At 47.6% G+C, this 27,052-nt stretch overlaps 1 protein-coding gene across 1 annotated transcript in view; it reads left to right on the top strand.

Moving 5' to 3' along the window:
• Positions 1–1,127: 1,127 nt before the first annotated feature.
• Positions 1,128–27,052, top strand: part of COTL1 (coactosin like F-actin binding protein 1) — a 38,505-nt gene continuing 12,580 nt past the window's right edge. Inside the window, exons 1-3 of the mRNA XM_090260617.1 lie at positions 1,128–1,389; positions 1,645–1,727; positions 26,044–26,201. Coding sequence (XP_090116743.1) covers positions 1,313–1,389; positions 1,645–1,727; positions 26,044–26,201 — 318 coding nt within the window. The 5' untranslated portion in view covers positions 1,128–1,312. The remainder of the gene's footprint in view (positions 1,390–1,644; positions 1,728–26,043; positions 26,202–27,052) is intronic.

The raw sequence follows: 27,052 nt of genomic DNA, 5'->3' as shown, positions 1-27,052 counted from the left end.
CCTAAGGACCCACAGTTAGAAAGTGGCACTGCCCAATGCAATTCAAGAGGCTGGTCTCCAGGGTCACCCCTTTTACCTGCCTTCACACTGTAATTGGTCTTTGTCGAGTGACTGCATGAGGGAATGAATGAGTGAGTCAGTGAGGAAATGAAGGAGACAGAATGAGTCAGTTCTCGCTCTCAGAGGAACGCAAAGGGGGAGATAAGACCTGAATGCAAATAACCAGAATACAAAGTAAACAGTGATCCCACCAGCATTTTGGAAGCAGTCCACTTTCTATCCCTTCCTATTTAAAATGCCTAACTCCTCCCAATTTCTCACCACCTAGAAACCTCGGGCCAAACACTGGTGAGTGGCTCTCTCCTTTAGTTTGATGCATTAAGTCGTCCACTTGGAGGTTCCCTGTGGAGACGTGGAGCTCTGCAGCTGGTGGGGGAGGGGCGGCTGAGGGACGAGGAAGGGGGGAATAAGGAGGAGGGAGATGCAAGGTAAGGGCAGAAAGAGTAGGGAAGAAGCGAAGGGGAGAGAGGGGAGGAGGAAGAAGACAGCTTGAGGAAGGCCGTGTAGGGAGGAGGAAGGAGCTGGGGTGGGGGTAATGAGAAGAGGAGAGGAGGAGGTTGGAAAGAGGAGAGAGTGGGAATAAGTAGTGGGGAGAGGGGTACCAGCAAGAAGGGGAGGGGGGGAGAGGAGGAGGAGGAGTGACTAGAAGGAAGAAACACAGAGGGGAAGAAGCAGCGAGCTGAGTAGAGGATTGGGAGGAGGAAGAGGACTTCGGAAGGAGGAAATGGGGGAAGAAAGAGTTGGGGGCGTGGGAGAACAGGGGCGGGGTTGGGAGGAGAGGAGCAGGAGGACAGAGGAAAAGAAAACGGGATAGGAGAGAGGAGAAGAGGAGGGAGGAGGGAGAGGTTGGAGCAAAAAGCCCCTTATTCAGCCCCCACTGCGGAGTTGCGCAACCCGCCCGGGCTGAGATTGGTCGCCAATGAGTAAAGATGCCCCGCCCCAGGAGCCCGACGGCCAATGAAAAGTGGGGGGCGTGACGGTCGCGGCCTGGATGACCAATGATCGGAGGGGGCCTGGGCTGTAAGGCCGGGGGGCGGTGCGGTGCGGCCCTGGTGCAGGCGAGCGCTTGCTCTCACTCGCAGCAGCCGAGGCGCTTGGAGCTTGCAATCCCTCGTCGTTAAAGCCGCCGCTGTCGCCCGCCCCGGTCTCTCGCCAGCTTTCCGTGCGACCCCGCAGCGCTCCGATCCCTGCGGCTGGCCTGGGGCGCGCTCAGTTTCTCTGGGCAGAGTGTCCCCGCTGCGGCCCCACGGCGATGGCCACCAAGATCGACAAAGAGGCTTGCAGGGAGGCGTACAACCTGGTGCGCGACGACAGCTCGGCCGTCATCTGGTGAGGAACTTTCCATTGCTCTCCAGGCCCTGCTCCCCGAGCTTGCGAGGGGCTGGTGCATTGAGCCGTCTTCCAGACGGGACGGATTAAGGGTCATCCCTGCTGTCTTCCGCAGCCTTAACCCAGGACAGCGTGGAGAACCAGCGCTGGCTTCTCCCGAGCCAGAGCATCTTTTAGATTGTCCTGCTGGAAGCTCGGCACCTTGCAAGCTACCAACGCTGATGTGTGTGTGTTTTTTCTTCTCCCAACCCAAAGGGTGACTTTTAAGTATGACGGCTCCACCATCGTCCCCGGCGAGCAGGGAGCGGAATATCAGGACTTCATCCAACAGTGCACAGGTAGGAGACGTGCGTTTTGGGGGAATTCCTGATCTTTTGGAAAATCGTCAGCCTCTCGAGGAGGAGCGGCAGAAGCCAAACTGGGAGGAGCCTGTGGCCACCTTGGGTGCCTCTGGCGCTGGAGGAACCAGTTTTGAGCATTTTAAAGTCTCAGAAAGCCTTCTCCCCTCTGGATGTTTAGAGCAACCAGAGGTGACTTCCTGGCTCCTGGCTCCTTATTACCTTTCCAGGAAGGACAGTTCCTTTGCCCCCCTGCGGATCACTGGTTTTCCACAGTCAACTGACAAGTTTCCAAATGCCAGTGTTCAGCTCTCCCACCTTCTTCCCCTTTGGTCTGTCAGTGAGCCAAAACAAAAACAATCCTGGGGCTTACTGCAAGAGAAACAAATTATCAGCTGCACCTTCCTTTCAACCATCATCATTGTCAGTGTTCGGTATGTATATTATTTGAAGAATATAGAGCCAGGTATGAAAGACTACGCCCCATACGATTCCATTTGTATGAAACTGTAGAAAAGGCAATGCTGATTTGTGGGGTGAAAAGTCAGAATAGCGGTCACGTCTTGGTGATAGCCACTGATATGGCAGAGGCACACAGAAGGCTGGGTGGGGGTGGAAAGGTCCTGTATTTTGATCTGGCGGGGGAAGTTACAGAGGTGTGCACATATGTAAGAAATCATTAAGCAAAATACTTAAGATTTTTAAACTTTGTGCACTTTCCTGGTGTGTATTGAACCATTAAAAGAAAAGGACACGTGGTGTGTATAACCATAAACCCTTCACTATAGGCAAAGGCTCAGCATTCTGGTAATAGGACCTTTGAAAGCTGAGTTTGGATCTTTGGCCTCTGTCTCTAGCTTGGAAGCACATATACTCAGACAAAGACAGTGTAGCCTGAAGGTTTGGGTGGGGACTCTGGGCCATTTCCTAGCTACGCGGCTTGGGGCCAGTTACTTCACCTCTCAGTGCCTGGTTTCCTTACCTGTAATCTTGGAGGGCTGTTATAGAATGAGTCAATGTGTGCCAAATGCTCATGACTGTGTCTGTACAAATTACATGGTCATTTGTGAAATAAATAAAAGTACAAAATTGTGCCAAGCATCACATGACTGCTCCTTACCTTAACTGCTTCCTTAATCAAATGGTATTTTGCATTTAGTCTAATTCAAAGAATATGAAGTATATGCTGTGGGCTGGGTGGTATTAGGTTTTTTAGAAAATGTTTTCCCAACTAAAATGTCTCCCCAAAGCACTGCCTCATTGTGTCAAGTGCTCTAGCAACTCAACATTTCATAAGGTGCACAGGGCCTCTTGTAGAGAGGTGGTGGGGTCAGGGTTTGGCCCCAGGCCCCTGCCTCAGGGTTTCCATCCTTCCACCACCGTGGTGAATGCTTTTGCAAGTAGAATAAGCGCAAACTCTTGACTTTCCCCATATTTTGTGCACAACTTGAAGATTCAGCAGTAATTTTTGCCTTGCCAGCTCTGAAGCTTTGTCTCCTCCCTGAACTTGAGGACAGTAAACTAGCCAGTTCTTTCCTCCTGCTGTCCATCCATCACCCCTCCCTCACCCCCATCAGACTGGGTTCCACCTCTGAAGCTATTGTTTTCTCCACTGAGTAGGAGAAGGTGACCTGGGGAGACAGACCATCCGGTCAATAGATTCCTAACAGATGCTTCTGCCAGCGGGCCTGCAAAGCTGGAAAGGGTTGTTGGGGTCAGAGAACACTTCCTTCCTCCCTTAGTCTTTGTGGTTTTCTACTCCGACCCTTCCCCCGAGCACAGGGATGGGAGTGGGGAGTGTCTGGCTGGGGAACTAAAAATGCTTTCCCTGTGGCTTGTTGATCTTATGAATGGACTGTGGGATCTGAAGGCTCCGTCTGCTTTGGCTGGAAGGCTGCCTTCCTTCCTCACCCATCTGTTGGACAAATGTATAGGCGAGTTATGGTTGCTGTGTCTGCTCTTGTTCCTCTTGGAGAATCTTGTTCCTTCCCACTGTCGTGTGCTTATAACACACTGACAAAGGAATCAGAACACCAGCTAGTAACTTTATACATTGGTTGCTGCACTTGGCATGCCCTGTCTTTGTAACTGAGATTTGTTGCCCTTCTACAGATATGTAAACCAAGGCCCAGAAAAGTTAAGTGACTTGCCTGAGATCACACAGCTAAACTGGCTCCAAGACCCATGCTTTTGGCCCTTTCACTCTAAGGAAGTGGTTTAGATTCTTATCTCCAAGCCATGAGGCTTCATAAGTGGTATAGAAGGCTCTGATTGGGACTTGTATGATACTTTGCAGTTACAAAAGACATGTTTACCCACTTGTGTGATGCAGGGAAGTCTCTTTGTGGCCCTAACTAGGCTTCCTGTTTCCAAACATCTAATAAAATGCACAAAGGATGTGGAAGTCTGGAAAACATACCTGGTCTCTGTCTCCATTGCTCTAGGACTATAGGGATGGGAGTGGGGGGTTTCTTCCTGGCTCTCTCCCCTGCCCGAAATGCCCTCCTTCTTCTCTTTCCTCTCTGGCTACTCTCTTCCTTCTTCTGTCCTTCCCCAGCATTTCCCAGAATGGAATATGCCTGTCCAGCCTCCTGCTCTCATCTCTTCTCAGCCCCCAGCCTGGCCTCTCCTTGTCCACTGCAGCTGTTTTCTGGAAGGCTGCCGATCTGGGAAGTCTCTGAGCCTCCTCTCCTGTTTCTTTCTGCTGATAGGATTTGGATCCTCTGTGGCCCTGCACTGGCTCTTCTGGTGCGTAGACACACCTGGCCCCTCCTGTGCTACTTGCTCCACCACCATCTCTACTCTTGCTTCTGCCCCATGCTTCAGGCTTAAGAGCAAAAAAAAAAAAAAAAAAAAAAAAAAAGAAAGATCTGTATCTTTTACCGTTGGAAAGTCCAGGGGAAGTTCTATCTGCAGGTGAGGCTGCCCAAATTCAAGCCCCTTCTCCTCCCATCTCTGCCTTCCTCCTTGAATGCCCTTCCTGCATTCAGGAGAATAGGTTAACCCTGCATGGTGATACAGATGGGCACCAGCCCCCCCAGCTTCCAGGACACCCCGATGGGGGCGAGAGCCCCTTTGCCAGTGATTTCAGAAGGCTCCAGACTGACAAACTCTCCTTGGCCTGGCTGGGTTCATGTGCCCATCCTGAACCAATCAATCCCTGGGACTCTGGCTGGCTGGGCCTAGATCAGTGCCCACCCTTGGAGTGACTGAGGGGTAGCCCCACCCAACACCAAAACCAGGAGACAGAGTGGGGGAGGGTGGCTTCCTAAGGGAAATGTGTGTGCGGGGGAGTGGGGGTAGTGGGTGCACACTGCTTCTAAAAGAGGTACAAACCAAAAGCAAGTCCATTGCTCCTCGCTGCCATCCTTTTATTGCAACAGTCTCTTAGCCCTTGCTCTTTCTGGTCTTATATTCATTCTACCCCCCTACCCCCCCCCCCCCCATTGCTGGATTAACTTCCTGGCACACATCTCTGATCAATTCACTCCTCTGCTCATTAAGCTTCTATAAGTTCCTTCTGTCCATGGAATTAAAGCATTAAAGCACAGGCCCTCTGATGGGCATTCCAATCAGGTTGTCTCCATCCATAGCTCCCGCCACCCAGTAGTTCCCCACACCCTCCTGTGTGCACCTGCACACAGAAGCAGCTTGATGCAAACACTGCCCACCTTCAGGTCTTTGATTTTGGAGATTCCTTCCAGGTGGAACTCCTCTTCTCTAGCTCAGCCTATCTAAATAGGATTCAGCCACCCACCCAGCCCAGTTCGAGCCCTTTTTTTTTTCAACATCTAGGACACTTCAGAATCAGAAAAGCTCTAGATTCACATCCCAACTCTGCCTTTCATTTGCTGTGTGGCCTTGTGCAAGGACATCCCTTCTTGTGTGCCTCAGTCTTCTAGTCTGTAAAATGGGAATCCTGACAGTCCCTATCTCTGAGGGTGACTGGGAGGGCTAGAAATATTACATCTAAAATGAGAGCACAGGCCCCTGAGGTACATTGACTATCACTGCTGTTACTGTGTATCACTGATTTTACTCTTATAGCGTTTACAATGGCATTCTGCTTTCTGTTCTGCGTGCCCCAGCTCAACATGCAGTAGGCACTCATCCCCAGGTTAGCCCACAGTAGGCACTCGAGCCTAGGCTGGCATGCAGTAGGCATCAGTTCCATGTAGGTGTGCACTAAACCTTTGACCCCGGTCCACATGCAGTAAGTACTTTGTGCATCACAAGAGGTGGTTAGCCTCATTGGACGGCCTGGGTTCCAATACTTGCCAGTCATGTGATCTGGAGCAGGTGAGTTACCCACCTGGTCATCCCTTCCGCTGTAATGTGATCATTAGGAAGAATAAGGAAGCAAGTCTGTGGTACCTAGGACATAGTAAGTGCTCCATAAATGTTAATCACTATGATTGTTTTCTTATTGGTGGGGCTTAATCAGTGTTGAAATAGTGTATGTGGTCTGAGAGCACCAGAAAGGTGGGAGGGTGAAGAGATCATGGGGAGGGAATGGATAAAGCTGCTGGAGGGTCTCTGGTTCCTCTGACAGAGCCACTGAGAGGCAGGAGGAGCTAGGGCTCAGCCGACAAAGGTCACAGGAAAGGGACCATTTACCAGACTCACTGGACACATGATCCTTCTGATTGAAGCAGAAGGGGCTTGCAGATCACATATGTGTGACGAGGCAGTGGCTTGGACTATCTATGAGATCACATTCTGTTTTTGTACCTTACATGCAATACCTGTTCCTTGTAGAATATTCAGAAACCAAGACTAAGAAAAAGGAAGAGAACAAAAATCAGATAGAGTTCAGATATATCCATAGTTTTACTCTGTGAAATTTGTTCACTTGTTTGCTCATTTCTTCATTCATTCTCTTCTTCCTTTCTCTCCCCTCTTTCTTATCTCCTTCCCTCCCATGGACATGCTGGCTGCTCTGTAGGGGATGTTAATAGGCACTGAGAATAAGTGTAGAAGCAGAGAAAGCCCCTGTCCTCATGGAGCTGATGGTTTATTGCCCTCACCCATCCTTTAAAGTGGCTACATAATGTTCTCTCATATAAATGTAACACTGTTTAACTGTTCCTTTATTGATGTACCCCAAAGTACTCCGTTGTAAGCAGTTTTATTTTGGGAAGAATCCAGGCATCTGGGAATGAATCCAGTTTTCTGTTGGTGCAAATTTTAGAGCTGATCGGTTAGAGCATCAACGGTGGAGCCACGGTGTCTTGCCTTGACTTGTACCCTTGCTGTGCTGTGTGACCTTAGGCAAATCTCCCAGATTCTGTATTTCTTTGTCTGTAAGATGGGGATAATGATTCCAGATAATGCCCAGGGTCATTGTGAGGATAAATTGACATGCTACATATAAAAGGTGTAGGGCAGTTCCTGGTATAGGGTCAGTGCTCAATAAATGTGGCTGCTGTTAAGGTAGCACCTTCTTGGAAGGTGTTGCACCTCAATGAATAAGTTGAAATAAACTTGATGTGTGGGGTGGTTACCAGAAAAAGTGCACTCATAGAAGGTGGTGTCAGCATGGAGCTTTATTTGGGGTAGATGCCCTGTGATGTTAGCTGGATGATGATCTGGGTGCAGGTGATATTCCCGTGATGCTCTGGTAAGCCTGGAGTGTTCAGCTCAAAACATCACTCACAGAGAGATGTGAAATTGGATGTTTTTGTCTGCTCAGCATCCCATCTTTTGGGGAAAACTTCTCCCTCCTATTTCACAATAATCCTGCTCAGCCAATGTAGTTCCAGTGTGTCTGACTCTGTCTCTCCCTGCTGGGAGGGCACACATGACCAAGACCTGGCCAATTAGAGTAATCTACCCCCTCTGCTAACTGATTGGTTCGGAGTTGAGCCCATGTGACTCAAGTCAAGCCAATCAGATTCATCTTTGGATAGAGTTATTCAGAGAGAATCTGTCTTCCTCTGGTGTTAAGACCTATAAGCATAATGAAGGCTTGGTACTGACAGGACCTGTCTACCATTTGGAGAGAGAACCTGTCTGAGAACTCAGGAACAGAGCCAAAGACGGGGAATGGAGATGAGATGACATAGCTTAAAAAAACTCTTGGATTCAGCCATTTCAAGTTTTTTGAGCCAACTAACTTTTTTCCTTAAGCCAGCTTGACTGAGTTCTTTATCATTTCTATTTAAAAGAGTCCTGGCCATAGTTCCCAGGGTAGGCAGCTGGTAGCAGGCTAAGAGAGAAGAATTCAGGTTGGGTGAGGAATTCTAAACCTTTCATGTGAGAATTGAATGAAGAAATTGGGCATATTTAACCTGGAGGAGTGATACCTCAGGTGGACATGAGTGTTGTCTTCAGATGTTTGAAGGACTGTCATTTGAAAGACATGAACTTCTTCAACCCTATGCGGTAGAAGAGAATCAAATAGTAGATATTTTAGGGATAGATTTTGGGTTCACCTGTGGAACTGTCCTCAAGTTAGATTGTGCTGTCCGTGGAGGTAGTGAGGCTAAGAAAGCGGTTGAAAGAGGCCCTCCTTGACTGTGCACTCTTCTCTGCACAGCCCCCTTCTCTGGTCTATACTACATCAGGAAGGGTGACAAAATCCATTAACGTGGGCCTGGGTGATTCCGCTCTAGAGTAGAGTCAGCCTTACCAGGTCCTGAGAGTGGCAGTGAGATGTTTCCTAAGAAGAATGGGGGTGTGTTTACCGTTAAAGAAAAAATTACTTATACTGACAGTTGTTAAAGAATGGTAAGGCAGCCCTGGCAGGTATGGGTGTCTCAGTGGATTGAGTAGCAGCCTGTGAACCAAAGGGTCACCAGTTTAATTCCCAGTCAGGGCACGTGCCTGGGTTTCTGGCCAGGTTCCCAATTGGGGTGTGCGAGAGGCAACCACACAGTGATGTTTCTGTCCCTCCCTTTCTCCCTCCCTTCCCCCTCTCTAAAAATAAATAAATAAAATCTTTTAGAAAAAGAATGGCAAGGCAGACTTTATTCAGAGGGACAGTTGTGATAGGTGTAGGGACCACTGCAATGAGGTTTTGCAGTAGAAGAGAAAAACTGTTCTCAACTCTGAATACAACAAGGAGAGGTGGGAAGTTATACTTGAGGAGCTGGGTGGAGGGTCAGTAGGTGGAAAATTACCAGGAGGAAACATCAGGGCTAAGAAGCATTCTGGCTAAACCAACTAACCCAAAAGATTCTTGCTGAAGGCAGGCCAGGGTGATCAGAAATCCAGGCAATGGTGGCGATGAGGAACATGCTCAGATATCAAGGGTGATTGATCAGATATGGAATATGGAGGATTCTGGCTAAACTGAGCTGAAATCAGATCATGCAGAGATGAACACATAAGTCCACAAGCTGAAACCTGTTGAAAAAAGTTGAGAAGAGCCTGACTAGAGTTTGGTCAAGTTGAGAATCTTTGCCATTCCTGAAAGAAGGGGGATGGGGCACCATGCCCTGAGACAGATACACTTGCCGTCCATGGTTCTGCACGTGTAGCTGTACAACACACGGACAGTTGGCAGTCTGTGTATCATGCACTTCTGCACTTGGATTTCCCCCACCAGCTTCACATACACGTACAACTTTCAGAAATTTGAGTGAGAAGGAAAGGGGAGAAATCATCTTAGGAGTCTAAGGGAATATGAGGTCAAAAAAGGAAGCTTTAAATCTGTGGCAGTGCTTTGGACATTGTAAAGTGCTAAATAGCCCGTCAGTCGTGCATTTAACAAACATTGGTTAAGCACTGGCTTTGTTCCAGAAAGAATGTTGGGTTATGACTTAAGTAGAACCTTGAAGGGCTATTGAGCCATTGCCTTCATAGTTTTCTGCAACGTTCAGTCTTCCATTGCCTTCTATTCCATGCACCTGTTCTGGGACGTCCTGAGCCACATGGCATGGTTTATGTCATAAGGTGCATGGGCTTGTGACAGCTCTTTTTTGGATTGTCTCTTGGTGATATTTGTGCTTGCTTTTGAGTTTGTGGCCACATCTCCCATGAGAAGGTTGCTAGATGTCCCCCTGAATAAAGTCTGCCTTACCATTCTTTTTTGGCATCTTCTTGGTAAGGAGGGTGTTCCTTGTTCAGAAGAAGTGTTCAGTTAGTTGAATTGAATTGAGTTTTTGACCCTTGAAAATCTTTAGGAGTACATAAACACAAACTTTGAAAGTATTGCTTGTGGGTTGTGTCGATATTATGTCCACCTGCTCACCTCCCCTCCTTTCTTTACCTTGTTCTATGTATATTTTAAAGATATTACTTATTTATTTATTTTAGAGAGAAGGGAAGGGAGGGAGAGAGGGAGAAAAATATTGATGTGCAAGAGATGCATCGATCGGTTGCCCCTCACACACCCCCAACTGGGGACCTGGCGCAAAACCCAGGCATGTGCCCTGACTGGGAATCGAACTGGTGACCTCTGTTAGCAGGCTGGCACTCAATCCACTGAGCCACACCAGCCAGGGGTATCTTGTTATATTTTGATGTACCCCCATACCCAGAGCATGAAACCCCATGAATAAGTCTTTGGTTATCTTCTGGTTGCTAAATTTAGTGGCCATCTCTTTGTCTTTATCCCACTTTACCTCCCTCAGGCACTTGTCAGTGACCTGTACTTACTGAAAATATAATTTCCTTCCCTCTGCTGCTGCCCTGCAGAGCTCGCTTTGCTTTCCCTCTACGTCTCTCATCTCTTGTTCTCACTTCTTTCTGCTGGTTCTCCTTTCCCTTCCTGCCCCGTAAGTGTAGGTGTTTCCTAGGGCTGCACCCTTGTTCATGGTGTTTCCTTCTCCGGGACACTTGTTGAGTGCCTAGTGTGTGCCAAGCCCTTTGCTGAACGCTGCGGTGGGCACTTTCTGTGACTCCAGTGAACATGCAGTCCAGGCCCGAGGTGTCTTTCTAAACTATGCATCAGGCTGCATCAACTTCTCCACTTAAGAACCTTTTGTGGCTTTTGTCCAAAAGGTCCAAATGCTTAGAGATGACATGGATGCCCCTTATGGCAGGATGCTGTTAGGCAAAATGGTTTCAAGTGCTTGATGTGACCAATGCCATTTTAAGAAGTGAGTTTCTTTCAGTGACTTCCAGGTCATCTCAGGAGGCGTAGGCATTGGAATATGCAGTCCTTAACAAGCACATGCCCATTGGCTACAAGCCATCTGTGTTCCTGGAGGCTAGGTATATCAAGCCCCTGTCCCCTTTTGGGTGGTGGAGATCCACCATCTTGCGGCTGCCCAAGTTGTCTGTAAGTTCTCTCTGGTTTAATTCTGGAGTTGTCAGCCTCTTTCTTTGGTCTCTTGGCTATGTCCTTCTTTGGAGGTCAGTTCCAGTACACCTGGTGATTTTTCCAACAGATGATCATCAGCTACCCCCGACCCCCTGCAAAGGCACATTCCCAACACCTAAGACTCTGACCTCATGGACGAGCAAATGCTAGACATGATGTGGGTGCTGTGCATGTATTACCTCTGACATTGTCCTCACCCATGAGGGATATGGATGGAATGAGTGCAGTGACACCTCTAAATAGGAGTTATCCCCATTTTACTGACGAGGAACCTGATGATTTCCCTGTAGAGTCAAAAGTCACTTGCTTAAGATGGCGCAGATCTGTCTGAGGTTCCCAGCTTTTCCCCTATTTTGTGCTGCTCTCCCCCTTTTTTAATCCTTGCTCACGGATATGTTTATTGATTTTAGAGAAAGAGGAAGGAGGAAAGAGAGAGACAGAGAGAGAGAGAGAGAGAGACAGTGAGAGAGAGAGAGAAACAGAAACATTGACCAGTTGTCTCCCGTACGCGCCCCAACTGGGGATCGAACCTACAACCTAGGTATACGCCCTGACTGGGAATTGAACCCTGAGCCTTTTGGTATATGGGATGATGCTCCAACCAACTAAGCCACCCAGCCAGCGACCCTCCCCCTTTCTTATGACTCGTGGACAGTCTTCCTGCAATGTCCTCATCCATTTTGCTTTCCTGGAGAACTTCTATGTATCCATCACAGCTCAGTGTAAATGTCTCCTCTGCTCAGATGCCTTTCTTGCCTTTGTGAGGCCACCACATTGTGCAGTGGTTGTTTGCTTGTCTGTTTCTTCACTTCCATGATGAAGTCCTGGAAAGAGGCACCTTGTCATGGTGGTGGCAGTGTCCTTAGTGGAGAATTCCTACCTGTCATGGTTAGCCAGTACCAGTCTCTTTTGCCCAGTGGATGTGTTGCTCCCTTGTGTGGGCCCAAGTCATGGGCTGTAGCCCTTTCCAATTTCTCAAGTTTTGTGCACATGAGCATTTGTGTGTCTGTCTGTCATCTGTCTTCGTGCTAGAGTGAGTTCCTGGGGTGAGGGTAGGGTAGACTCCTGGTCTGCTTGGTTCTCTGCTGTACTGTCAGCACCTAGAACAGCACCTGGCATTCTCCCCAGATGTTTGTTGAGTTGATGAATGAACATAGATGAGTGAGCGCCAGTCCCCGGGTGCAGGCACCTAGGCTCCCTGGCTGATGTCCCTGCCTCCACGGGCCTCTGGCTCAGGTCTTTTGCCCAGAGCCAGTGCATGGCTACATTCCTCACTGATTTAGTTTTATGTGTTTGGCTTCTCAGATTCAGCTCAGTGGCCACAGCAGGGTTAGGCCCCTAGAGGCCTGAGTCTGAAGGTGCTGTTACTTCAGCATTTTGTATTTTATTTCACCAGTGCATTTTGAAATTAACCTGCTTTAGATTCTGTTTTAGTTCTGGACTTAGTTTATGGCCATCTGTCTCATTTCTTTTTCTTGTGCACTTTTTCTTATTTCATCTTCTATGCATTTGTATTATCTTCTTTGCCAATAATAGGTAAAAATAATACTTTACAAAATAATGGTGAGCACTGAACCTTTAATGTGCCAAGCATTATGCTGAGGTCATTGTATGAGTTTCCTGTGGCTGCTGTAACAAATTTTAACGAACTTAGAGGCTTAAAACATCATAATTTTATCATCTTATAGTTTGGGAGGTCAGAAGCCCAAAATCAGTTTTGCAGGGTTAAGATCAAGATGTCGGCAGGGCTGGTTCCTGCTGGAGGCTTGGGGGGGGGGGGGGGAGAATCTGTTTCCTTACCTTTTTAAGCTTCTAGAGGCCACGCGCATCCCTTGGCTTGTGGCACCTTCCTCCGTCATCCAGGCCAGCAATGGCGGGCTGAGTTTTCTCACAATGCCATCTCTGTGGTTCTTATTCTCCTACCTCCCTTTTCTCCCTTTGAGGATGCTTGTGGGTCTGCCTAGATCATCCAGGATCATTTCTCCATGTTGAGGTCATTAACTTAATTACATCTCCAAAGTCCCTTTTGCCATGCCAGGTCATATAGTCACAGGTTCTGGAGAGTAGGATGCGGACATCTTTGGGGCCAATATTTTGCCAGCTACAGTCATCTAATCATGATTTCATTTAATCTACACCATGACCTAGTGTGGTAGACCCTGTTGTTGTTCCCACTTCATAGGTGGGAAAATTGAGGCTCAGAGACATGAAGGCACTGGCCCAGGGTGGCACAGAGGCTGAGCTGTGTTCCTGGCCACCACTCCTGACACCCTGCTGCTCTCTGACCCTTGCAGATGAAATTCTTTTGAAACAAGGGGGGAAGACCACGGCAAGCTCTTTTTTTTTTTCTTTTTCCACTTTTATTGAGAAATAATTGACATGCATCATTGTATAACTTTAAAGTACAGCATGATGGTTTAATTTTCATACAATTATGTGAATTGATTACTATAGTAGGTTCAGCTAACATTCATCATCTGGTATAGATACAGTAAAAAGAAAAGAAAAAAATTATTTCTCCTGTGATGAGAACTGTTAAGATCTACTCTCCTAGCAACTTTCTGTAAGCTCTTTTCTTGACCCCTACGGGACAGCCCTAAGGCCTGTGCCTCTGGCTGGTGACATATTAGTGGGAGTACATAGCTCAGAGGTAATTTTTCTGCGTTTGTTGAAGTGGAAACTCTGGGATGGTCTCTGGGGAGCAATACTCCGTAATTCAAAGGCCTTTATCCTTCCCAGTGTACAATTCCGACTTCACTACTTTTGTCTGAAAGGATGTCCCTTGGAGTCATCTAATCTGACCCAGAAGTAGTTTTCTTCTCTTTTTGGCTATAATTCTACCCTGGCTGTAGAATGGAGTATATTGTTCATGGTTTGCAGATGAAGGAAGCTGCCGCCTCAGGCTGGCCAGGGTCTGCTCTGGGTCACACTGGGGCTTCTGGGGAGGAGTGAGAAGAGCCAGGCTCTGGGCAGCCCCTGTGTGAGCCCAGGCGCCCTGTCCCCTCTGGCCCCTGCTCGACAGAGGATGGCCTGTGGTCTCTCTGTGTGCTCTTGCTGCCCTGAACTGGATGCCACTTGCTCTGTTTCTGATTTGGCAAAACCTAGTGTCATGTGTCTTGACTCTAGGAAAGTAACTTACTCTCTTCTTTGGCAATTTGTAATTACTCATTCATCCAACCAATTTAGATTGAGGACCTACCATGTGCCAGAGACTCTGGGTTCTGGGAAGTTGAGTGATCAAAGTCACAGAATTTACATTCTTTTGGAAGTGCAGGGACAGATAATAGAGACGAGCTAGCAAGTGAGATAATTTCAGGAGATGAGCATCATAAGAAAATGAAATGAAGCAATGGGCTATAGACTGCAGGGAAGCCACCATGAGCAAGACTGGTCCGGGGAGAAAGAGGAGATGACACCAAGGAGAGAGACCTGAATGAGAAGGACCCAGACAGGCAGGTATCTGCGTGGGGGGTGGGCCCAGCAAAACCCTCAAGTCATATATATGATAATAGTCTGGTGTCCAGAATATGTAAAGGTCTCTTACAGCCCAACAATAACAAGACAACAACCCTGTTAAAAAATGGGCAAGGGATTTGAATGGACATTTCCTCAAGGAAGATATACAAATGGCCAATAAACACATGAAAACATGCTCAACATCATGAGTAACAGAGAGATGCCAATCAACCCCCAATGAGATTTCACGTCAGATATCCTAGGAGGCTGTGATAACAGGTGTTGGTGGGGATGGGAAAGGTACCTGAAAAGGTACCTGAAAAGGTTAAGCCAAATAACTCCACTCCTTAGCATATATGCCCAAGAGAAATGAAAACACACATCCATACAAAACCTTGTACGTGAACCCTCACAGCAGCATTACTCATGATATCCCTAAGTTAGAAACCATCTAAATGTTTGTTAACTGATGAATGGATAAACAAAATGTGGTCTATCCACACAATGGAATATTATCCATTCATAAAAAGGAATGAAGTACTGGTTCATGCTACAACATGGATGAACTTCAAAACCATTACACTTAGTGAAAGAAGCCAGACATGAAAGGTCACACATTGTAGGATTCCATTTACTAGAAATTTTCAGAAAAGGCAAATCCATGAAGATAAAAAGCTGATTAGTGGTTGACAGGGGAGGGGACAGGAGACGAGGAGTGGCTGCTATTGGGTACAAGGTCTCATTTTGGGGTAGTGAAGTGTTCTGGAACTAGATGATGATGGTTGCACAACCTTGTGAATGTACTAAAAACCACTGAGTTGTGCACTTAAAGGGTATAATTCACAAAGGGGTGAATTTTATGGTATGTAAATAATATCTTAATTTCTAAAATGTAAAGAAGAGAAGGGGTGAGCAGAGGGAGAAATCAAGAAGGCCCGTGATACCAGGTGTGCAGGGAGGTGGGCCAGGGTGGTGGGCAGGGCCCAGAGCCTGGCTGGCCTCACAGGCCATGGTGAGGACTCTGGATTTTACTGCACAGCATGCGTATTATTCCCACTACTTGTGTTCTATGGCCTTCTAGAATTTCACTGTTGCCCTTTTAGCAGTTATTTCCTCGGTCAGCGTTTTTAGTTCTGTCACTTCCCTTCCATTTCAGACCTGCCCACCCTTAACCACACTTCCTGCTGTGCCGCATGCCTGCGTGGACTCGATCACGTGTGTTCTCATTTCCCCACTGCCTCCATCGTCCTCGTCATCATCGTTGTCTAGCGTTTTTTACCACCTGTCTAGTTCTGAGGGCTTTTCACTATCTACTGTTTCTGATGAGGACTGACTTCCAGACACAGCGTGGTACCCTTGGCTGTGTTTCCGTCTTCCCAGGCCAGCCATCATGGAGCCGAGCTGAGGATATCTTTCATTGTCTTAGTCCCCCACGTCAGAAATGAGTACTTAAAGAAGAGTGGAGCCCTGGCTGGTGTGGCTCAGTGGATGAAGCACTGGCCTGTGAACCTAAAGGTCGCCAGTTCGATTCCCGGTCAGGGCACGTGCCTCAGTTGCAGGCTGGGTTCCTGGTTGGGGGCCTGTGGGAGGTTGGCAACTGATGTGTCTCTCTCACATCAGTGTTCCTCTCCCTCTCTTTCTCCCTCCCTTCCCCTCTCTCTGAAAATGAAAATATTTTTAAAAAAGAAAAGTGGAAAGCCGTGGCCAGGTAGCTTAATTAGTTAGAGCATTTTCCCAATACACCAAAGTTATGGGTTCAATCCCTGGTTAGAGCACACACGAGAATTAGCCAAGGAGTGTATAAATAAGTGGGATAACACATCAGTGTTTCTCTCTCTCAAATCAATAAATTTAAAAAAAAAAGAAGAGGAAAGTGGAGATTTTGTCTTGGACATTAGTGTGAGTTAAGAAATAAGTGAATCCATAGAGTAAAATGAGTCAGCTGTAAATGTGAGGGCAAATTCAAGGGCTGGGAATATCATTAACAACCAGGGGGATGGAGGGCTGTCTGTGCGTCTGTCCCCAGCACTCAGGGGCTCTGAGGCAGAGATGAAGAAGTCATCCTCCAGCCCAGAGAACTGGGGATCCGAGAGGGAAGAGGCAGCTAGGACACAAACCCGGTCTCTTGGTTCCCTCAGGCTGCTGAGGGTTTTAGAGTGTGCTTTCCTCCTCTGGGTATCATACTTGGCAACGTGAGCATGAAATGTAAAGAATCCCCCCACCCGCCCCTATAACACAGATGTTGCTAATTCTAGGAACACCATGTTGTTGGTCTGCCCTTCTCACGTGCTTTTCTTAATGGACAGTTTGTCCAGACCAGTTATTTGTTACCTGTCTGACCACATCTCCTTAGCTCTGTGGGTCTATTCACTCCCGTTCTCTGCAGGCAGAAACCACACCTTTAAAATTCATGAAGGAGATTGGTTTTATTTTATTTTATTTAAAAATTTTTTTCAATCCTCATGCGAGGGTATGTTTATTGATTTTAGAGAGAGAGGAAGGTGGGGGCAGAAAAAAAGTGGGGGGAACATCGATGTGAGAGAGAAACGTCAATCAGTTTCCTCCTGGACATGCCCCGCCCGGGGATCGAACCCATAACCTTTTGGTATATGGGACAGTGCTTCAATCGGCTGAGCCATGCTGCCAAGGCTGGTTTTATTCTTATAAAACGGCATCTCCCACTGAACTGAATGTGGCCAAAAATTGGGGACTGAAAAGTGGTTACAGAAGATGGAACAAAGGCTCTTCATTTACTACTCAAGAAATGTTTTGTGTCAGGCAGCACTGTGGGCCCTTGAGGTATAGTAGGGACAAGATTCCTGGAGTAGGGGCTGAGCAAGCTGAAGGAGCCCTTAGGGAAGTCATTCTGAGCCTTTAAACTCTTACTTTACACACAATAATAATAAGCTAATTATATGTCCTACCCCCGCCCCCTAGCCTGTGGCAAGTCAAAAAGAGAAGGGCTGATGGAAGCAAGCGTTTTGAACTTGTCCACAGAAGCTGTTGCTTTTGTCCTTGGAATTCTGTCAGTCTCACTCAAGCTGTAATATGAGCCTCCTTTGTACTTATCCTGTAATGTGATGAACTCCAAGTCATCCTTCAAGTCCCATATCAAACATCACCTCCTCTGTGAAGCCTGCCCTGATCACCAACCCCCAGCAGAGTTAATTTCCTCCTTTCTTTATGTTCTTAGTCACCCTGTGATAACTTTTATTGCTATAGCACTAACTACATGGTGTTCACATACTTTTTTTTCCAGGCTAGATTTTGTGTGTGTGTGTGTGTAAATCCTCACCCGAGGATATATCCATTGATTCCAGAGAGAGGAAGGGAGCTAGAGAGAAAGAGAAACATCGATCTGAGAGAAACATTGATTGGTTGCTTCCTGCACGTGCCCTGACCAGGGACTGAACCTACATCTTAGGCATGTGCCCTGACGATGCGCCCACCAACTGATCCACACTGGCCAGGGCTAGATGTATATAGTTTTTGAGTTTAGGGATTGTGTCTCTGATCACAGATTGTCAATAAATGTTAGTCAAATTACTAACTGACAGCAGTGGAAAAGAGCAAAACTATACAAAACAGATGCAAGAATGCAGAGCAGTGCACACCAGGGGCATTTCATGTTCAGGCAATCAGACCCTGACTCCTTCAGTGTCCCCAGAGTGTCTCATGGCAGATGCTGTAATGATGTACTCAGAGCCTCCAGGAATTGTTACAGCCACTGATCTCTAAGTTAGAAGGTGGAGTGGTGTAGAACACACTCACTGACTTCCATTTAAGGAAGTAAAAATCACCATTAAAAAAAAAGGTTCTGGTGCTTTGTCATTGGGGGGAAAACCACTGGTTATCCTGATAATTTGGGTCTCCAGATCAGCCTGTTCCCTGAGGGACCTACTGAAGTAATCATCTTTCTTTTCCTCTGGCTATCCTGTACTCCATTTTCTGGTGTTCTCAGCCAGGCTAGGAAAGCTGGGTCATTCTGAATTTAATGTAACTTAAGTGAGGAAGGAATCATTTGCGAAGTCTATACTTTGAGGAATGGGTAGAACAAAGTATCAAGCTGCATGCACAGGGGATCTATCTCAATGCAGACTGTACTATAGGCATGTATGCAGGGAGTATACATCACATCCATAAACAAAGTCTCCGTTCACCCTCTCTGAGGAAGGAGCACACCAAAATGTGCATAGGGCTATCATTCCTGGGATAACTTTTCTTTATTTTCTTATGCTTTTTAATATTTTCAAAAAAAAAGACATTTTTGAGTGGGACCAGAGGGTTTTTTGTTGTTTTACCCATTAGGACAAACCATAACAATCACTTTGAAAAAGAGAGTGAATGATATGGGGCTTTTCAATAATGACAGCTCTCCCTTCAAGAGAGAAAGCCGGCTCCTTTCACCCTCAGGCTGTGTCCCGTGGGTGGGGGGTGCACCCAACAAGACTTCCGGGTCCTCTTTGTCCCTGAGAGGACGTTTTCTGCCTCCTAAGTTCTCTTCCTGTCGTTCCATCCCTGCCTGGGCTCCCCCCATTTGCAGCCTGCTGGATGTGAGCGCTGCTGTGGCTACTGTCCAGCCATCGCCTTGCCCTGGGTGGCAGGATGTTGGAACTCATTCCCATTTCCTTTCATACCTCCTCCAGGGAGCTCAGTTGGTGAAAGCTGACAGCTCAGCTCTTTGCTGTGTGGGTTGTTTCCTCCTCACTGAACCTTGTTTGCTTAACTTCTTAGAGACTATATAAGGTCAGGTCAGCTTTAGAGCAAGCCACAATCTTATAGAGCTCTGGAGCAATTTCCTCCCTGGGTTCTCCTTCCCCCTTTCTTTGTCTTGCTCTGAAGTTCAATGTTGGATGGAAATTATGAAACAATTAGTTCTCTCTCTCACTCTCTCTCTTGCCTTTCTGTTGGCCAGCAGATATTTATTGGGTACCTACTATGTGCCTGGCACTGTTGGATATAACAGGTACTAGAAAAATATGAAAGTAGTTAAAAAGATCCAAAGGACATGCACCAAAACGTTTACAGGGGTTACCTAGGTGGCAAGACCCTTATTTTTGCTTATTTATGCTTCTAAGTATTCTATACCCAGTATGTGTTTTGTGTGTAACGAAAAAAATTGTTGAAAGTATTTGCGAAAGTGTGAGAAATTTGTACGCTGCTTGGCCCATTGTGGATCCTCACTCTCCTCTGGCTTTTGTGCTTCTCCAGCCAAGGCTGACTTAGGGGGCAGGCAGAGGGGAAGACTAGGTCCCTTTGGGGAGAAGTCGGGGGCCCTCAAGTAATGTGGATCCTGTTTTGAGGTCACCCTGGTGAGAATAATGAGAAGCATTGGGCAGAATCTGCCCCCCAGGGGGGATTCCCTGAGTCTTGAGAGAAGTCACATCTGGTGAGGGGAGGCAGGGGAAGTCCCTGAAAGGTTCGTGTGGATTATATGCCATTTATAGTTTTGGGGAAAGTATTAAAACATCCCATCTTTGTGATCACCTCCCCTCTTTGTGTTACTGTTTCTTGCCATGTTCCCTGTACAACTGTTTAGCAACCCTCCCTCCGTGCCCCTGCCTTCTGTCTCTCTGCCTAAATCCCTCCTCCTTTCTGGTCCTAGACAGAGTGCAGGAGGAGGGAGGAGAGGGGAGAAAGAGGCATAGATGGGGGGCAGGTGAGGGGGTGATAAGGCACGAGAGAAGAAGGAAGTTATAGGGTCTTGGAGGGAAGGGGGTGGGAGGAGAGCTAAAGGGAGGAAGGGGCTGCAGGGGAGAGAACTCGACACAGGGACAGCTGGTGCTTGCGAGCGCTTACTCTGGGCCAGGCAGTGTCTGCGGACTTGACCTGTGATGACTTTCTGCTGCGTGTTAGCTTACTTAGTAAATGAAAGTGAGGAGCCTTGAAGGGAGAAGCAGGACAGTGAACCAGCTGGGCCCTGCCTAGTGTTTCTAAGGGGTCCTTGAGGCTGGGGGTTGGGCTGATCCAGGAGCTCTTTCACGCTGATAATCTTTCATTGCCTGTGATGAGGCTGCATAGGCCAACCAAAGGGTCAAGTTCTTTTGAGAGTGGAGTTTTATTAACATCATGTAAGGACCATCTTTTCATGAACAAGACTTTCACGGGGTGGGAGGGGGAGGGTGCCCACAGCCTCGAATCAGGGACATGTAACATACAGTCAACCTGGACTTTGAGCTCATGGTGCTGGCCAAAAGGCAGTGCGCAGTGGTGTTGACCATCCTCAAGGCCGGGACTCCTGACCTTGCTTTGTTGTTGGTTGACATTTTCCCTAAGACGAGGCTCCATGGGATTTTGTGATGCATTTGGGAATCCTTGCTAATGATGGCTTATGTCAAATAGATGATTTTACCCAGTGCCATGGTTTAGCAGCTTTTTTTTTCTTTCTTTAAAGCGAGAGAGAGTGAGCAAGAGAGAGCGAGAGAAAGAAACATCGATTTGTTGTTCCACTTATTTATGCATTCACTGGTTGATTCTTGTATGTGCCCTGACCAGGGATTGAACCCGCAACCTTGGCATATCTGGATGACATTCTAACCAACTGAGCTATGCAGCCAGGGCCTCAGTAGCTCTTGTTCTAAATATGTCTCTGCTCTTTCTTGGGTTGTGGGATATGGGCAGAGAGAGTCTCTGGAGGGGGGACAGTCCTGATGATCTTTGATGGTGAGATACTCAGGAAACACACATAATGCATCTAATTCTGTAAATTGTAATGTTGAGAAGCCCGGCCACACAGGAAGCTCCTTTAGATGATGGCTTCCTTAAAGTAATAGGTGTGCAGGTGGGAAGGAAGGGGGTGGAGGCTGAACTTTGAGCACTTCAGCTTTTCTGCCCATGAGACCTTTGGCCTCACCCCCTTGCCCTGCTAGGAGTGGAGCAAGCTCTCCATGCCAAAAGCCTCGTGTTTCCTCTTCCTCTAGGTCAGCGGTTCTCAAGGTTTGGGGGAATCAGAATCTCCCTGGGGGCTTATTTAAACTCAGTTTTCAGGCCCCAGTTGCAGAGTTTCTGGATTCATATTCTAATGTGTTCCTGGATGATGTTGCCTTTGCTAGTTGGAGGGCCACACTTTGAAAACAGCTTCTCCCGTGGGCAAGGAAGGAGGCATCCAGCTCATTATCACCTCACTTCTCTGAGCCTTAGTTTCTTTGCCTATAAAATGGGACTGTGAGCAATGCTGATCTCACAGAGAGGTTAAGGTAAAACATACAAATACGTTTAAGTGCCTGGCACATCATATGCGCTCAACCCTCCTTGATCTTATCTGTACCTCCCACTGCTTAGCTGGGCTTGGCATGTAGTAGGCCCTCAAGAAATACTTACGGCCCTGGCTGGCCCGTGAACCAAAGGGTCACTGGTTTGATTCCCGGTCAGGGCACATGCCTGGGTTGCAGGCCAGGTCCCCAGTTGGGGGCACACGAGATAGCTGAAGGCTGAGAGTGAAGGCCCAGTGAGCATCAGTGGTAGATGCTGTGCCGAGGCCTCTGGCAGAGGGGCTTGGAGGGCGTCTTCTGATGTGAGTGTTTGGGCTTCTCCCATTGTGGTCATCTGGAGCTGAACCCTCAACTCCTGAACCTCAGTCTGAAGAGATGTGCCATTGGCCCCACTGGGGACCAAGTGACACCATGAGGGTGACAGCCACGTCCAGTATCAACTGCCTCCTTGCCAGTTTTACCATTTTAGTGTACACACATATACATATACATGTACATACACACACACCTCCCAGACACATGAACACTCAGGTGCACATGCACACACGCATGCACGTGCACACTATATACATACATGATGAGGTGTAGCTATGCCTTTCTCAGACGGGATACCCACGTTTTCCTGTGTGAGAGAGTGGGATTAGCGGTGACAAATGACGGGATGTGATGTTTCCCACTTCGGATGTGGTGCCATAGCTGTGTGTTTGTGTTTGCTCTGCCTACTTTGTCCAGAAGAGGGAAGACAGCCCAACTAGTGTCCAAGAACCAGAACTTTTCTCCTGCACAGACCAGCGTGAGGTCAGAATGGCCTTACAACCTCCTTCAGGGTGAATGGGGAGAGAGAGTCTTCGGGTCTGTGTGGGCAGCTATGAAGATGACTTTTCAGTGTTGGACCAAATCTTGAGCAGCAAACATTTGTAAGCATATCGGGACTCTTCGATTTTTCAAAACATCAGCAGTCTTGTTGGTCAAACCATTGTCAGATAAGTGGCCAAAAGCCACTCAGGAAAACAGCCTTGCCTGCCATGGTAATTTGAATGACATTGGCTTGCAGTTTTGGAAGATCCACAAAGGCCGGGTTCCCCCTGTCCTTGAAGGTGGGGGGTGTGGCTTACCTACCTTGTGCCAGGTCCTGAGTTGGTCCTTTGCAACTTTCCCACACAGGCTTTGGCCAGAGATTGGGCAGTTGGGATCCAATGGCTGTCACAGAACCCAAATGTCCAGGCTGACCCATGTGGAAATGGTAAATAGAGTGGTTCCCATGGAAACAGACTGCCTGGTTTTTTGCTGCTTTTTTTTTTAGCTGTGTTGCCTTGGCATCCGATGTGGGGCCCCACCTCCCCCTCAGGTCAAGGCTGCAATTTAATTAAACACTTTGGTACTGGTTCTCCTTTTCCTCTAGTAACACTACTCAAAACAGTGTGCTGGCTTCCCAAACACTGCTGTGAATGCCGGGAAATGGAATGCTCTGCAGCTCACCCCCACTCTCTGTCTGCAGCACCCACGTGTGGCTGGCTGTGTGGATTTCAGTTCCTCAGTCCCACCCCCGTCATTTCCTGTGCTCACTGCCCACCTGGCAGCTCCTCCCCGTGGCTGCAGCTTCAGGGGAAAGATTCTACCTTGTCAGAGCCTTGAAACCCAGGCAGGTCTCACAGCGATCAGATTTAATCCTTATGACCAGCTAATGAGGATGGTATAAAATCTTTGCAAACATCCCACATGCCCATCAACACATGAATGGATGAACAGATCATGGCATATCCATACATTGAAATATTATTCAGCCATAAAAGGAATGAAGTACTAACCTCGCTGCAATGTGGATGAACATTGAAACCATGCTGACTGAAAGAAGCCAGACACAAAAGACCACACAGTGTGTGACTCCATCTGTTTGAAATGTCCAGAACAGGCAAATCCAGGGACAGAAGACAGATCAGTGTTGCTTAGGGGTGGGGGAGGGGAAGATGTGGAGTGATTGCTACTGGGTATGGGGTTTCTTTTTGGGGTGATTGTACTAAATGCCATTGAATTTTGTGCTTTAAAATAGTTAAAATGGTGAGTTTTACGTTATGTGACTTTTACTTTAATAAAGAAAAATAATGGGAAGGACAAAAAAATCACCTCATTTTACAGACGAGGCAGCTGTGCTCAGATGTTTGGGGACTGAGTAAGTCAGAGTCCTTGGGAGTAAGAGACAGAGCTCTCAGCCCCATGTAGGCTTTCCTGGACTCCTCCCTCTTTACTTCCCATGGCTAGTTGGTCACGAAGCCCAGTTGGTTTAGCCTGTGAAGTGTTCCTGAAACTATCTTTCTTCTCTGTCCCCCTGCCTTGTTATCCACTGCCTCGTGGTCAGGTCCCTCGATGGGCACCCACTGAACTCCCGTGGCCCGGTAGGCAGACACACCCAAGCTTTCTAGGTCCTTGGCTTCAAGCCTGGCTTGGTCATTAGTATGTTCCTTTGGGGATATCACATGACTTCTGAGCCTCCTCTATCGAGCGGTGATTTGGATGTTGATGAAGGTGATGACAGTAACCTCCACTCTCAGCCCCCGCCCTTAGGATTGTAATGAAGACCCAATGCGACAGTAAAACGTAAGTGGGCTTTATAAACTGAGAGGTGCTGAGCCAGTCCGACCCGTCATGATGATATGTTTCCTTTAAGAAATACACACTGTGGAGTCCTCTGGCCTGGACTGTAGAGTCTGAATCAGGAGTCTGTGGCCGGCTGAGAACTGTTTCTTAGTGTCCCTAGGACAGGTGATTCCATATTAGACAGCAGAGCTGAGGTACTAACCAGGCGATGAACTTGATCAGCTCCATGCTGTGTTTCCATTACACTCAGAGGGCCAGTGATCTTAGTGTGAACTTACTGTGTGGGATTCAGCCTGGAGGCACCTAGAAAGAGTCTAGGAAGAAAGGCACCTTGATTTGAAAAATAATTTAAAAACCTCGCATGCATCAGCATTACCTGGGTGCTCGTTAGAAATGCAGACCCCAGGACCCATCCTAGATTTGCTGAATCAGAATCTGTATGTTCGCAAGAACCCCCAGTGTCAAATATGCACAAATATTTGAGAAGCACACCTCTACGCTGTCAGCGGGTACCTGAGAGATTCCAAAACTAGCACCTGAAAGTCATTAAGTACATCAGTGCTGAGCAGAGCAGCTGGTACAACAATAGCCCAAAACAGTAGCACCCCCAAGAGCCAGCCTTCGCCAGTTAGGGACTCTAATGAGATCTCACTGATAAGTACCATTAGAATATGAACTATTTAGAAATTAGGCAGAGCAAGGATATGTGATTTCTCAATGAAGAGTGCAGCGTTTTCATGGAAGACACAAAAGGGAGGTCCTCATTAAATGGGGACACAAACTATATCTAGAAATTCATTCTCAGCTAGGGGTGGTTCTGCCTCCCAGGGGACGCTGGGCAATGTTTGGACACATTTTTGGCTGTCATAATGGGTTGGGAAGTGTGATACTGGCTTCTATGTGGAGGCCAAGGGTGCTGCTTAACATTCTAATGCACAGATTGCCCCACAACAGAGGATGATCCAGCCCACTAACCTCGTGGGACGCACACGCGCGTGCACACATACACACAAACATGGCACTTCAAAAATGCAAGGATGTTTTGGTAACCAAGAGTAGTGGTCAGGGGAACTTAGCATGGTGGGCTGTGGAAGAGATTCCAAAGTGACGGTAATGAAAAAAGTGTGGTAATGAAATGAAATGTAAATGTAGATCAATGGAATAACAAAACCTCTAGAGTCATTTTACTACAAATCAATTTATAAGCTATAACAAGCAGAACACAGCTAATGGGAGAATATTCAGGAGTCTTAATGGCCTAGTTGTCTAGCCATAAGCCAAACATGACCAGTGCGCCCAGAACTGTATCCCAGGCCAAAATAAGGGCTACTTCCTCCCCATCCTACTCCTCCCCAACCCAGTTCCTATCTCCATGTAGCTTTCCTCTTCCTGTTCCTAGTGGGGTCTCAAAGACTGGGGATAAAATTAGTTGATGAACTTCTCCCTAAATAAGATCCAGAACTTGAGCCTTGGCTGTAGAAGAGTTGGGAGAGTTGCAGGTATAACAGCTAGAAAGGCTGGGTTCATATCCCAGCATGGCTTCCTACTACGTGTATGGCCTTGGGAGTGTCAGGTGACCCCTATGAACCTTCATTTCCTATCTGTGAAATGGGCATCAAAGCCTGGGTGCTGTTGTCAGGATCAAATGACAGAATGTTGGCAAGGCCAGTGTTGGGCCCCAGCTGCGCTTCTCCGGGTGCACTCATGGTTTATTGCCCCTCCTTGGAGATGTGGTTTTGGGGTGTTTTAACCAAACCCTGTGCCCTCTTTTTGCTGTTGGCTGTAGATGACATCCGATTTTTTGCCTTTGTGCGCTTCACCACTGGGGATGCCATGAGCAAGAGGTCCAAGTTCGCCCTCATCACGTGGATCGGCGAGAATGTCAGCGGGCTGCAGCGAGCCAAAACCGGCACAGACAAGACCCTGGTGAAGGAGGTCGTGCAGGTAATTGTCCTTGTGTTCCTTCTGGATCTGGAATCACACCCAGAAAAGGTCACTATCCAGCAGGGACAGAGAGGGCTGAGTTTGGCTCCTGGGTCTGTGGCTTGGTTGTGACTTCAAGCAAGCCATGCTTTGTCTCTGGACCACCACCGCCACTGGTGAAAGGCTACCAAAGTTGTTCTCAGCGTGCAGGCTAGGAGTCAGGTAGCTGCGTTTGTGATCCTGCCTATCACCTGCTGGAAGCATGGTGACTGGGAGTGTACCTCTGAAGTGTGGGCAGGTGGCTTGTGGAGAAGGGGGCTGGAATGGTGGCCGCTACCTGTTTGCATCGTGGGTGATCATGGTTGACTTCCAGCGGTGGCCATGAGGAAATGTGAAAATTCATGTATGCCCTCTCTGAACAGTGCCCAGCACACATTAGGTATTTGATAACACTTGTTGAATGAATAAAATGTCAGCCTTGTGAGGGCCAGCGGGGGCTTTATGGTAATCTTGGTGGCTATAGAATGATAAAGGCTGTATCAGCAATGGCACAGACTTCTAGACTGGAGAGGTGGGCACTGCTCAGGGCTGACTTACTCCCAGGTCCCTCTTTGCCTGAAAGGAAAGAGGGAAAGGTGGCTATGCCCCTGGTTTTGACTCTGAGCTTCTGAACAGTTCTACTTGTAAAGCACTCAATTTTAAAGTATTTTTCATTCTGGACATAATGAAAATTGACACTTGGAAACTTCCAAGGTTGGGACTAGGGCATGAGGGCATGCTGAGAAAAGAAAATCGAAATTCCAGAAAGAACAACCAAGGGGAGAGAGCTGAGGGAGGGAGTTCTCTTCTTAACAAATAGTTCTCCATTCTGC

This window comes from Furipterus horrens, unplaced genomic scaffold, assembly GCF_987537825.1.
Source record: "Furipterus horrens unplaced genomic scaffold, mFurHor1.1.pri manual_scaffold_13, whole genome shotgun sequence".
Taxonomy (NCBI): domain Eukaryota; kingdom Metazoa; phylum Chordata; class Mammalia; order Chiroptera; family Furipteridae; genus Furipterus; species Furipterus horrens.
Note: the sequence above shows the minus strand (reverse complement) of the source record. Positions and strands in the feature narration are given on the sequence as shown.